The sequence below is a fragment of the Callospermophilus lateralis genome, chromosome 7, assembly GCF_048772815.1.
Source record: "Callospermophilus lateralis isolate mCalLat2 chromosome 7, mCalLat2.hap1, whole genome shotgun sequence".
Taxonomy (NCBI): Eukaryota; Metazoa; Chordata; class Mammalia; order Rodentia; family Sciuridae; genus Callospermophilus; species Callospermophilus lateralis.
This window is the reverse complement of record NC_135311.1, coordinates 13082867-13096392: the sequence shown is the minus strand read 5'-3', so window position 1 is coordinate 13096392 and position 13526 is coordinate 13082867. Positions and strand designations below refer to the sequence as shown.

The 13526-nt window shown below is 44.5% G+C and overlaps 1 protein-coding gene across 2 annotated transcripts; it reads left to right on the top strand.

Annotated features, from left to right (window-relative positions):
* Positions 1-210: 210 nt before the first annotated feature.
* On the top strand, positions 211-13194 carry LOC143403708 (intelectin-2-like). 2 transcript variants are annotated; one of them, XM_076861849.1, is made up of 7 exons: positions 211-283; positions 1638-1748; positions 3382-3629; positions 4386-4544; positions 5067-5187; positions 7741-7844; positions 13042-13194. In XM_076861849.1, exons 1-7 carry the CDS (start codon positions 226-228, stop codon positions 13192-13194), a joined length of 954 nt encoding a protein of 317 aa, XP_076717964.1. In that variant the 5' UTR covers positions 211-225. The 2 variants fall into 2 exon arrangements, with proteins under 2 accessions (XP_076717964.1, XP_076717963.1); XM_076861848.1 differs by having other exon boundaries at positions 226-300; positions 1670-1748.
* The last annotated feature ends 332 nt before the right edge of the window (positions 13195-13526 follow it).

The window sequence follows — 13526 nt, the reverse complement described above, 5'->3', positions numbered from 1 at the left end:
GGAGGACACCAGCTCAGGTCTGGTGTCAGTCTCAGGGAGGGAGGAGCCCATGGCCCCTTGGGTGTTTATAGGGGTCAACAGGGATGGAGGCTATTTCAGGTTCCAGATGGTTGATCACTTTCCTCTGGAGATTTCCTGACTCAGCAAAGTCAGGGAGGAAGAATGGGAGGAAGACCAAGGTGGCCCAGTCAGCGATCCTGGCATCTTGTTTCTCGTTACAGGACAATGACCAGACTCTGCTTCCTTTTGTTTCTCTCTGTGGCCACCCAATGGTGCAGCGCAGGTAAATCACTCCAAGGAGCATCAGTTCCCTCTGCTCCCCTCTGGGGCGCCTCGCAGCACAGGGAGTAGAGCTGGGCTGGGTTTTAAAGTCCTGGGCCAGAAGAGGAGTCGTGGAGGCGTAGGGAACACACCCGTGGCTGCCAGCTTGAGATGTGGACTTGGGGCAGGTTTCTGGCTTCTCCTGGGTCTGGCTGCAAGGAGCTCAGGGCAGAAACCGAGACTGTCCTCTCCCAGCTGCTCTGGCTCCTGTGGCCTTGGCCTTGGATCTGTAGAGGGAGCTGGTAGCCCGAGGTGTCAGGAATCTTCCTCTAACTTCCATCCTGACTGTTCCATTGCTCATGACAGACATGATGGTGATGTGTTCCAGTGTTATTTGGTCTATTGTTTATTTCAGTTCATTCCATCGTCAAGTGAAAAGGCACATTTTCATACACTATTTCATTTGCCGTCCACGAGTAAGAAGAGTTTATTGATGGCATTTTTTTTTTCTTTTGTGGAACTGGGAATGGAACTCAGGGATGCTTTACCACTGAGCACATCTCAAGCCATTTTTGTAATTTTTCATCTTGAGTCAGGGTCTCATTAAGTGTCCGAGGCTGGCCTCAAACTTATGATTTTCCTGCCTCAGCCTCCTGAGAGGCTGGGATTACGGGTGGGAGCCACCATGCTTGACTTCATTTCTGTGCGTTTAGAGCAATAAACAAGGCCCTTTCCCCACTGGTCTCTGCTAATTCCTCAGCTTTAGTTTTCAACCCCTTCACATCCTAGGTCCAGCCAAGGAGGCCACTGACCTGTGGTTTCAGCAGATGGGTCTCTGCTTGGTCATCCCCTCATGCTATTTTGCATGCCTTCTGGAGTGTTCTCTCCCCTCATGCTATTTTGCATGCCTTCTGGAGTGTTCTCTCCCCTTTCCCTCCTGTCTCATAGCCAGTTCCTATTCATTCTATAAGAATCAACCTGCTCTGAGTGACTTCTGGTCCCTTCTCAGCAAGTTGTCTTTTCCCGTCCCCACAGGTGGGCCTCTCCTTACCCAGTTTCAGTTGGGTCCCTCTCGGGGTCCTTCCTCCCTCTAGGATGCAATCTCTTGAAGAAGTGTGCCAGATTGTCTTTGAGTGCCCAGTGTCTGGGGGGTGCACCCAGTAGGGATTAAGTAAAGTTGGTGGAGTAGAAGCCTCCGACTCTTCAGCCTCTGCTGGCTTCTGGATCAGACAGTCTTAGCAGAGGGGGTCCCTGACTTCCTGGAATTTCAGACACTATCAAGCTGATGCAGTGGGCTGGGGTGGAAACTAATGTCCGGTAAGGACGGTCTCAGTGGTACCAGACCTGTTAATGAGAACTGTTCTCATGTTCCCTAGCAGTGACCCATTCTCCCAAGATGTTCTGGGAGGACGAAGAATGTGTCTTTTCCTTTTCTTCCTTGCCTAGAAGCTGCAAGGAAATAAAAGAAACTTGCCAGAAAGCAAGAGGTAAGTAGTGAACCAACCCAGCATTCTCTCTTTGAAGAACCTTTTTCAGTGCAGCACAGCCTAGTCATGGAAATCAAGAGGAACAGAATCTGTTCTGGCTCCAATTTTCACCCCAAAGAGGTTTCCAGTGGGTCTTTCTTCCTTTATGTACTGGGGATTGAGCCCAGAGGCACTCTTACTATTGAGCTAAAAATCCAGCTTTTTTAGTTTCTTCTATTTTGAGACAGGTTTCTCACTAAGTTGCCCAAGCTAGCCTTGAACTTGTGATCCTCCTGCCTCAGCTTCTGGAATGGCTGGGATTATAGGTGTGCACCACTGTGACCAGACTCTGGTGGGAATTTGAGGTGTTTGTGTTCCATGCAGCACATGATCTTCTGAACACAGGGAACATGCAGTTTGCCAGTGATCTTAGGGTGGTGGCAAGAACTGTGATGATCTAAGACCCTCCTCTACTTGTAAACCATTGAGTTAGTCTGCTGCAGGTTCAGGGATGATGGCACAAAGCGTGAGATTCCAGAAGCTGAGACATAGAACTTCCTTAGTCCAGCAAAGCAGAATCCAGAGTATCAATATCTTCTTGTGCCTGGCCAGGTGACATCTCTATGTGTAGTTAGTTTGTCAAGCAGGCTAACAAATGTGGCCAGTAAAGAAACAAGCTGGTTGCGTGGCACATGCCTATAACCCCAGTGACACGGGAGGCTGAGGAGGGAGAATCACAAGTTTAAGGCCAAAAAAAAAAGAAAGAAAAAACAAACGAATGAGCTCTTTGTAGAGTCAGGTAGTTTCTTACAGAAACAGCAAGATCAAGATTAGCAAAGGTGTCAGCTTTTCTGATTCCTTGTCCTGTGGGCCGAGGAGAAAGGGCCGGTTGACGATGTGACGTGGGTCGCAGGGTGCTCTGTTGCTGAGGAGCCAATCTGTGTTGCAGTTAAGCAATCTCATAGGCTGTGACGGAACCCTAAGGGGTACAGGTAGGATGAAGCAGAAAGCCTCAGACCTCCTCAGAATCTGGGAGGCAAAGAGAACTGTCCTGACGGCTGAGCAGCGACAGCTTCCATGGAAGTCAGGGGTGGGGAGGAATGACCACGTAGGAGCCCCCTCATTTCCCAAGTTGCCATGGTTTCTGGGGAATCACGGGCTTTCTAGTAAGATCTAGGTGAGCTGCCTGTGGGGCCAAGGGAGAAATGTGCCAGGTGCTCACAGGGACCAGCCTCCTGCAGGTTGTGGAGAAGAGGCCCACTCTGAACTTGGGGAATCTGAGTCCTACATAAAGAGCAGAAGCCATTTGTTCTGAGAAGTGCAGGGGCCTCATTCTGATCTCTGCGGAGATGAGGCTTCATGAGGATTTCTGGCCTCTCCTGTTCAGAGGGTGGCACTCTCTAAACTATCTTTCTCTATGTGATTTATAAATTCTTTGAGAAGATAATACAGAACAATGGTGGTCAACACCTCTGCTTTAGAAGGGAAGAAACACGAGATACCCATGGAGGATTCTTATTCTCCCCATGGAGATAAGTGAACAGTGTGAGAACCTTCAGAACACACTTTTAGCTTCCCAGGGCATTCTGGTCTCAGGGCTGAGATGGACCGGGAGCTCGCAGACAGGGAGGCTCGGGGCTGGTTCTCTCCACAGATGGCCTGTATCTCCTCCGGGCCAAGAACGGTGCCGTCTACCAGACCTTCTGTGACATGACCTCTGCGGGTGGTGGCTGGACCCTGGTGGCCAGTGTGCACGAGAACAACATGGCTGGGAAGTGCTCGGTGGGCGATCGGTGGTCCAGCCAGCAGGGCAACAGAGCAGACTACCCAGAGGGGGACGGCAACTGGGCCAATTACAACACCTTCGGGTCTGCAGAGGCGGCCACCAGTGACGACTACAAGGTGGGTGCCACTGGGCAAGGGGAGGACCTGAGTGTGGCTGGGCCACAGCATGCAGGAGGGAGGTTGGGAAGTGGGCTGCGGACATGGGGCTGGAGCAGAAGAGAAATAATTAATGTCTTGCATCCCAGTGTCGGGAGCCTCTCTGAACAGAAGCTGTGTGCACACCCTTAAGTCCTGAGTAAAGGGGTACTGAACGGTTATTGCACCCCGCAATACATTGGGCTTTACCTCCATTGGGATAGGGAAGGTGTGGCTCCAGGAGTTGGTGTCACCCCATGAGGTCCAGTTACACTCTCCTCTTCCTTTCTAATCCTACCCCTTTGCCCTTTTGGGGATAGAATGCTCCATGGAATCTCCCCTTGTGTGTCCCCTATATAAGAATAAAGAATTCCAGTGACTCTCTCTCTTTCTGGACCTCTCAGGTCACAAAGAGCCACCCCCTGATTTTGAAAAGGTACATCTGTGTGTTACCTGCTTTCTTTGTCATTTTCTTGAGTTATTGGAATAGTCAGAATCTGTGAACCCAGCATGGGTCACCAGCTCGGATAGATGGCGATATCCAGCTTCCTCCCACAAGGCCATTAGGCAGCGGGGTGGTGGTGGGGGCATGATCTGCCGGAAGTGGGTGTGTGTGAGCATGGCTGGCCATCTGTCTACCTGGAGTCTAGGGCTGTCAGCTCAGCTGAGGGAGCCCATGTGTGTCTTTTGCCCCTGCGGGACCTGGGCTTGTCAGTCTCAGTGTTGGTTGCTTTCCAGAACCCCGGCTACTTCGACATCCAGGCTGCGGACCTGGGCATCTGGCATGTGCCCAACAAGAGCCCCATGAAGAACTGGCGGAACAGCTCTCTGCTGAGGTACCGCACCACGACTGGCTTCTTCCAGCATCTGGGACATAATCTGTTTGGCCTCTACCAGGTACACAGAACTGCTGGCTGGGGAGCACTTAAATATATGGGGTCGGACAACAAATCAGCTCTCTGGAGCCATGTCCTGAGTGAGTGGCTGGGAAAATCAAAGCCACTACTATTTGAGTGATATTTTAATGAGTTCACTGCAATATCATGCATATCCCAGAAACTGCAAGTGGGTGTGTGTGAGCACAGGTACATCTGTGTGTTTGCGTGCTTTTTTTGTCATTTTCTTAAGTTATTGGAAGAGTCGGATTTTGTGAATCCAGCATGGGTCACCAGCTCAGATAGATGGCGATATCCCAGCTTAGGGCAAGGGAAGAGCCCTAAGGGAGAGAAGAGTGGGAAGAGAGAGAAAGAGACACAGAGGACTTGGACTCTTGGGGAGATCCTACTATGGGGAGAAGGAGTCGTTATTATTAAGACTGGTTTCTGAGTAATGACAATTGACAGGAAAGGGATCCCTTTCCTGTCCAAAATGGCAGCATATCTACTGTCCTTACAAAACTTTTCTTTTTGGTTCCTGCAGAAATACCCAGTGAAGTATGGATTAGGGAAATGTTGGAATGACAATGGCCCAGCAATACCTGTGGTCTACGACTTTGGTGATGCTCAGAAAACTGCATCTTACTACTCACCTAATGGACAAAGTGAGTGTTTGCTCCCAAAGTCCAATCAGAAGTCCTTTCTTGAACTCCTGGTGAAAGAGGGAAAGAGGGTAATAACAATAATAAAGAACTGCTAGACACGGTCAGAGGTGCATTCTTGTCATCCCAGCTACTCTGGAGGCTTGAGGCAGGAGGATTGCCAAGTTTGAGGCCAGCCTCAATAACCTAATGAGACCCTGTCTCAACATAAATAATAAAATGGGTTGGGGATGTGACTCAGTGCCAGAGCACCCCTGCATTCAATCCCCAGTACCACCACCAAAAAATCCAAAAGCTAGTATTCACTTATTGAGCTGTTATAATATGTCAGACTCATTCCTAGGAATTTGATATGATTCTGTGTCATTACATACAAGAAAATTATGCAGTTAGGATTACAATTTTCTCCATTTTATAGGGCATAAACCCAGCCTTCCTAACTACCTCCCTGTGCAGCCTCTTATAATAGTTAAGAAAAGGCAAAGGCTAATGTTACAGGAAAGAACTAGCAAAATGGTGAGGAAGATTTGTTTTTATTTATGTATTTGTTTATTCTGGTCCTGGGGATTGAACCCAGGGGCGCTTAACCACTGAGCCACACCCCCTGCCTTTTTAAATACTTTATTTAGACACAGGGTCTCACTGAGTGAGGCCTTGCTGACTTTCTGAGGCTGACTTTGAACTCATGATCCTCCTTCCTCAGCCTTTAGAACCACTGGGATTACAGATATGCAACACTGAATCCAGTGAAGATTTATTTTTATTTTGAAGGACAGATATTAATTTTCTTAAAAGTGAGGCACTAAGCAACTCACTGAGACCCCGTCCCTAAATAAAATACATAATAAGTGCTCCTGAGTTCAATCCCTGATACCCCCTACTCCAAAAAAAAAAAAAAAAAAAAAAAGACTTTTTTTCAGTATCATAAAACCACAGAAATTAAGTCTCGGATCAGAAAATCAAAAGCCATTGCCTTTTAAAAAATCTTTGTATGTTTGTTAATGGGCCTTCATGTTATTTATTTATATATGTGGTGCTGAGATTTGAGCCCAGTGCTTCACACATGCTAGGCAAGAGCCCTGCCACTGAGCCACCACTCTCCTACTGTGGAGAGCAGTGACAGAGTATGGGAGAGCACTGGCTGAGACTGGGCGTCTCTGATGACTTCCTGACTGTGGCATGCCTGGTGCCTTGGAATGTTTCTGCGCCAGGGCACAGGATGCTTAGCTGCTGTGGGAATGCCCTGCATGAGGAGGCTCTGTGTAAGAGTCTTATCAGCTTCCACCGAGATCTCAGGCGCACAGCTCCCGGGAATAGAGGAACTCTCTTGCTGACAACCACAGTGTTTTCACCAGCTCCTGAGCCTGTCCTCTTAACATACTTTTATAAATAGACTTTCTCAAGCACTCCACAAAGCTCCTAACATTGCACATTGCAGCTGTGGAAAAGCTGCATAAGTGTTTCTAGTCCTCTAACTTTCCTGAATACAAAGGATAATTCATGCAGAGTCTTTAACCTGATAATGAGACATATATAAATGGAGATTGCTGGAGTAACTCTTCAGACCTGCTTCTCCATCAGAGAGCAGCGCTCCACCTGACCCCAGCTTTATCTTCAAAATCATGTGTGTGTGGGAGTCTTTATTTTTCTTATCTCCCTTCACCCCTTGCTGGAACCTTCTAGTTTGGCCACACTGGTTGCTGCACTCTACTGTTTGCTTTTGACTTTAATGACAGTGGGAAGGCAGGTGATGCTGGGAAGACAAGCCCATGGTCACTGGCTGAGATGGGTGTCAACAGCAACAGGTGGCTGCATCTGACAATTGCTTAACCAGATCAACTTTACATAGTGATCTTTCTTTCTATTTTCTTTTTATTTAGTGGTATTGGGGATTGAGCCCAAGGTATTCTACCACTGAGCTACTTCCCCAGCTCTTTTTATATATTTATTTTTTTGAGACAGGGTCTCACTAAGTTGCTGAGGCTGGCTTAGAATTTATGATCCTCATGCCTCAGCCTCCTGAGTCACTGGCATTACAGGCTGCACCACCCTGGTGGGCCTAGTGAGCTTTCTGAACAGTCTAATTTCTCCCACAATCTTTAGGAAAACAAGTCTTCTGTGAGTTCCAGCCTCTTACTCCAGATGACAGAGGTTCCCTCAGGTCGAGGTCAGGGCTGGGATGCAACAACCACTGGCCAAAAGGGTGTGGGGCTTTGATGTTTGGATGTAGCCTAAACTTTTGGCTTAGGGCATCTTCATCTGGTTAAAAAAGAAAATGCTTCTAGTTGTTGTTGTTATTTTTATTATTTGATACTGGGAATTGATCCCAGGAGCACTTTATCACTGGACTACAGGTCCAGTCTTTTTTAAATTTTGAATTTTGAGATAAGATTTCACTAAGTTACTGATGGTCTCACAACATTGGTGTGCTGGTGTTGAACTTGGGATCCTCCTGCCTCAACTTCCTGAGCTGCTGGGATTGCAGATGTGCGCTGCTGTGTCCTGCTCTAGTCACTCTTTTTAATACCTGGCTCTTGTTTGCATCTTCTTTTTCAGGAGAATTTGTTGCAGGATTTGTCCAGTTCAGGGTGTTTAATAATGAAAAAGCAGCCAACGCTCTGTGTGCTGGGATGAGAGTTACTGGCTGCAACACGGAGCACGTGAGTATCTGGGAGACAGTAGCTTGCACGCATGCGTGGGGCGGGGGGCATGCTGGCCTGTGTGGGATGTGCCATTGTGTATCTAAATTGCTCTCTTCTGCATTTGGTCTCTTTACTCTCTTTTTCCATTTTTCTTGGTGTATTTATACATTCCAGTTGGGCTTGGTGTTACATATTCCTACACGCACAAGACATTATTTGACCAGTTTTCATTTTGTCTTTTTCTCTCCTCCTCTTTGCCTGGTCCTTCCTCTTCTCTACTGGTCTCTCTTCTATTTTCATAAGATGCCCCACTTTCTCCTTTTTCTCTTTAGTTTCCACATATTGGTTACTCTTTTAATGGTGCCATATGAGCAGAATTTGAATGGGGTCCATTTTATCAATATTTTTAGTTTATAGTTAGTGTGCTTTTGCTTGCTTCCTTCTTCCTTCCTTCCTTCCTTCCTTCCTTCCTCCCTTCCTTCTTTTCTTTCTTTCCTTTTTATTTTACACAGGAGAGTGTATCCAGGGGTGCTCTATCAGTGAGCTACATCCCCTTTTTATTTTGAGACATGGTCTTCCTAAGTTGCTGAGGCTGGCCTTGAACCTGCCATCCTCATGTTGCAGCCTCCTGAATCACTAGAATTATATGCATGTGCCACCGTGCCCACTCAACTTCTGCTTTCTTAAAGAAATATTTCCTTGTGTTGAGGTCATAAGGCTATTGCAAATATAACATTAATATTGGAAATATTTTAATATTAACATCTAGAGTACTCATCTTTATGTGAGAATATATATATATATATGAATGAGACCGTGACTTCCCTTCCTCCTTGCTGAGTCTCAGGCACCAGGGCTCCAGGACCTCCTGTCCAGGCACAGGCATCCTGTGCTGTTTAGGACCAATAACAAGGGTTGAGGTTTCAAGTGCACCATTGCTGTATGCTCAGCCTTTGGGGTAAAACATTCTGTTACCTGGAGTTACGGTAAGGATTATATTCAGGAACAACCCACAAAAGCCTTTCAAGCTGAGAGTTTGTGCTATTGGGGCATGGGCAAGATGTAGGTTTTCCCCCAACTGCTTTTAAGGTGGCCTCCTCATTGGAGGCTAAAGTTTGGCTAAGTAATAGCATAATATCTTTCCAGGTGAGGTCAAACATCTGGCATAAGTTCTAAAACATTTCAATATATGTATTTGGATCTTCTGAAAATCTCCCTGATTTCTTTCTTTTCTGTATTAAGTTGGGGAGGGGGGTCTCCTTAGTTTCTTTTCCTTAGTAGGTGATTTCTTAAGGCCTTGTTTCATGAGAGTGATTGAGATTAGACCTAACAACAAATGAAAATGAAGCACTTTCCCTGATCATTTGTAATTTTATAGTATGTAGGCTGGTTGATCCATTTTAATGTTATATCTAGTATGCAAAATGGACAAATTAAGAGAACTTCAATCCCTTCTTGAGAGAAGGTCTTAAAATATCTTTATATCTTATAATAGTACCCTCTAAACAAGTCAGTATCTCTCAATTGTCCTTTGAAAATACAACCACGTTTACTTTCCAGTGTAGAGAGTACCATACAAGTGTTACAATATATGTTATTGGTAATAGGTCCAGTCAGAGAACCCTGAACTATATAAATGAATTTTTAATTTGTTATTTTTATATTTTGAATCATCATACAGTTTTAATTTGGAGAACTCTGGTTTTGATTAAATGTTCTCTTAAATCTTGCACTTTAAAGATTCACATTCTTAGGAAGTAGATATAATTGATATATAGAAATCAGTAATAATTTTCATAATTATTGATTTTTGAAAAATTATTTGTTTTTAATTAGTTTTACATGACAGTAGAATGCATTTATGCACTTTGATATATCATACATAGAAGGGATATAATTTCTCATGTAGTCACATATATACATACAGTAATAATGTCTGTTTCATTCTACTATCTTTCCTATCTGCACATCCCCTCCCCTCCCCTCCCATAACTTCCCTCTGCCTAATCTAAGGAAATGTTAGTGCCCCTGCCTTATTGTGAATTATCATCCACATATTAGAGATTTTTCTAATCCACATATTAGATATTTGATTTTGTGGGATTGGCTTATTTAGCTTAGCATGATATTCTCCAACTCCAACCAATTACTGCCAAATGCCATAATTTTACTCTTATTTAAAGCTTAATAATATTTCATTGAGTTTATACACCACATTTTCTTTATCCATTCATCTATTGAGGGACACCTAGGTTGGCTCCATAGTCTAGCTATTGTGAATTGAGCTGCTATAAACATTGATGTGGCTGTATCACTATAGTATGCTGATTTTAAGTCCTTTGGGTGAAAACTGAGGAGTAGGATAGCTGGGTCAAATGATGGTTCTGAGGAATCTCCACACTGCTTCCCATAGTGGTTGCACCAATGTGCAGTCCCAACAGCGATGTATGAGTGCACCTTTTCACCACATCCTCATCAATATTTATTGTTGCCTGTACTCTTGAGGATTACCATTCTGAAAGGAGTGAGATGAAATAGAGTACTTTTGATTTGTATTTCTCTAATTGCTAGAGATGTTGAACACTTTTTCATATATTTGTTGATCAATTATATCTCGTCTGTGAAGTGTCTGTTCAGTTCCTTAGCACATTCATTGATTGGGTTATTTGCTTTTTGGTGTTAAGTTTTTGAGCTCTTTATATATCCTAGAGATTAATGCTTTATCAGAGGTGCATGTGGTAAAGATTTTCTCCCAATCTGTACACTCTCTCCTCATGTTATTAATTATTTCTTTGCTGAGAAGAAGCTTTTTAATTTGAATCCATCCCATTTATTGATTATTAATTTTATTTCTTGCACTTTAAGAGACTTGTTAAGGAAGTCAGATCCTAGGCTAACGTGGTGAAGATTTGGGCCTATTTTTTCTTCTATTAGGGTCTCTGTTCTAGTGCCTAAGTCTTTGATCCACTTTGAGTTGATTTTTGTGCAGGATGAGAGATAGAGGTTTAATTTTGTTACATATGGATTTCCAGTTTTGCCAGCTCCATTTGTTGAATAGGCTATCTTTTCTCCAGTGAATGTTTTTGGCACCCTTGTCTAGTATGAGATAACCATAGTTATGTGGGTTTGTCTCTGTGTCTTCTATTCTGTACCATTGGTCTACAAATCTATTTTTGTGCTAATATCATGCTGTTTTTGTTACTATAGTTCTGTAGTATAGTTTAAGGTCTACTTCACTTTTCTTGCTAAGGATTACTTTAGCTATTTAGGTTCTCTTATTTTTCCAAATAAATTTCATGATTGGTTTTTCTATTTCTATGAAGAATGTCATTGGGATTTCAATAGACATTGCATTAAATCGCTATAATGCTTTTGGTAGTGTGGCCATTTGGACAATATTAATTCTGCCTATCCAGGAGCATGGGAGATCTTTCCACCTTCTGAGTTTCAACCCTCAGCACCAAAAATAAGACAAAATAAAACAACACAACAACAACAACAAACAATGAGGGCCTACAAGAACACCTAACTCTGATGGGGGTGTCTGGGAAATGATTGCAGGAAAGGTAACTTCTGTGCTGAGTCTTGAGAGATGCATAGATAGAACTTCATGAATATGAGTGCAATTTATGTTGAATGAATAATGTGTTCAGAATCATCAGTGTTTCAGAGGGCATGTGGCATTGAGGGGGCAGCAAGCTGTTTTGCAGTTTTGGTTCATGAGATGTATGTGGGGTAGTGACAAGGACTGGATTAGGAAGGGACCTCACATCACACCAATGACTTTGAACTTTATTCTATAGATGACAGGAGCCAACAAAGCACTAAGGGAAGATCAACTTGATAGTTTTTGTGACGATCGTGCTGGTAGCAAAGTGGTGACAGATTCTAGTGGGATGAGATTAAGGACCAGGAGACCAATATTGAGGTGGTCACAATAGTTCAGGCCTGAAATAGGGGAGTGCCGACAGGGATGAACAGGAGGTACTGATGAATTCCAAAGATTTTAAACTTATGTCCAGCTGAACACAGATAATGGAAAGACAACAAATCTAGAATGAACTCATCATTTTCATTTGGGTAAAAAAATATCATTTATTAAGTCAGGGTGTCTGGAAGATGGACATGTTTGAGGTCAACGAAGGATATGCAGTCATACGCTGCTGCATAACAATATTTTGATCAATGACAGACTGCAAATATGACAGAGGTCCCAGGAGGTTATATTACCTGTGACACCATGGTCATCTTAGTTTGTGTAAATACACTATCATGTCCACACAGTGTCAAAATTGCCCAAAGATGCATTTCTCAGAAAGTGTCCCCATTGTTAAATGACGTCTGGATGTAATTAACTGTGTTTTGGTTGGGGGGAGCTTGAAGTGCCTTCAGAGAGGTCCCAGTGATAGAGTTTGAGGTCTTCAGCCCAAGAAACAAATGGACTGGAGATAGAGCTTTGGGGCCATCTGTGAATTGTTAGTTATTGCAACACGCAACTAAATCAATCAGGGTCACTCCAGGTGAATTGGGCTGGCTATTACATAATCACACAGACACAGAAAGTAGCCTTTTCTTGGGGTTCAGCAAGGGCTCCTCAGTCCCAACTCCCACAAGGGAAGCAATAGAGGCAGACAAAAAAGAGAGAGGGGATCATGTTCTGAAGCCCTAATTATTGAGGAGGATCCTCGAGAAAGTTCTCCAAATGAGGAAAGTGATTGGGTTTCAGGGGGGTATAGCTTAGTCTCACTGGGTGACACCCATTTCCAGAGCTTCATTCCCCTGCTGAGTGGAGGTGAGGTCCACCTGCTTTCATACACATCAGAAGTCAGTTCCACACCTCCATCACTCAAGGCTAAGGGTATGTGCTCATTTCCTATGTGACAGCTCCAGACAGTTAGAACTGTAGCCAGAGAGGATCAGAAACCTATCAAGGAGCGGGAAATGTGTCCCCCTGTGAGGGAGCAGCACTTAAGGATTTCATGAAGGAAGAGTCCAGCCAGGGGATCCAAGAGAAATGTGCAGAAAAGTTGAAGGAAAGTCAGGAGCAGATGGTGTGTCACTAAAGCTGAAGATTAATTAGTTTTCATGGGAGAAATAGATCAACACTGCCCATGGAGAATTGAGGAGGACGCATTTTCCCCTGGATTTGGCTACGAAGGTCTTTGGACTCCCCGCAGCCCTCTCATCCCCACCTCTTCCTCTCCTTGTTTCCTAGCACTGCATTGGTGGAGGAGGATACTTCCCAGAGAGTAATCCCAATCAGTGTGGAGACTTCTCTGCTTTTGACGCAGATGGATATGGAACTCAGGTGCATTTCAGCAACAGCAGGGAGATAACAGAGGCAGCTGTGCTTCTCTTCTATCGTTGAGAACTTCAGGCTACGGGACCCAGAGCTCTTCTCCCAGGGATGCGGTCCCAAGGATGGAGAACCACTTGCCCAGGAACTAGCATGTTAGTAGTAGAGGAACGAAGAATAAATCATACTAATTCAGGGATTGGTGTTTGTGTTATTTGACTTTGCATCCCTGAGACCAAAATATCTGTCAAGAACAACTTAGAGGAGAAAACGGTTATTTTGGATCATGGTTTCACAGATTCAGTCCCTGGTGGATCAAGTCCATTGCTTTGGGCCCAAGGTGAGGTAGAACATCATGATGGAAGGTGTGGTGGAGGGAAGTTACTCCACTTATGGCAGAAGGG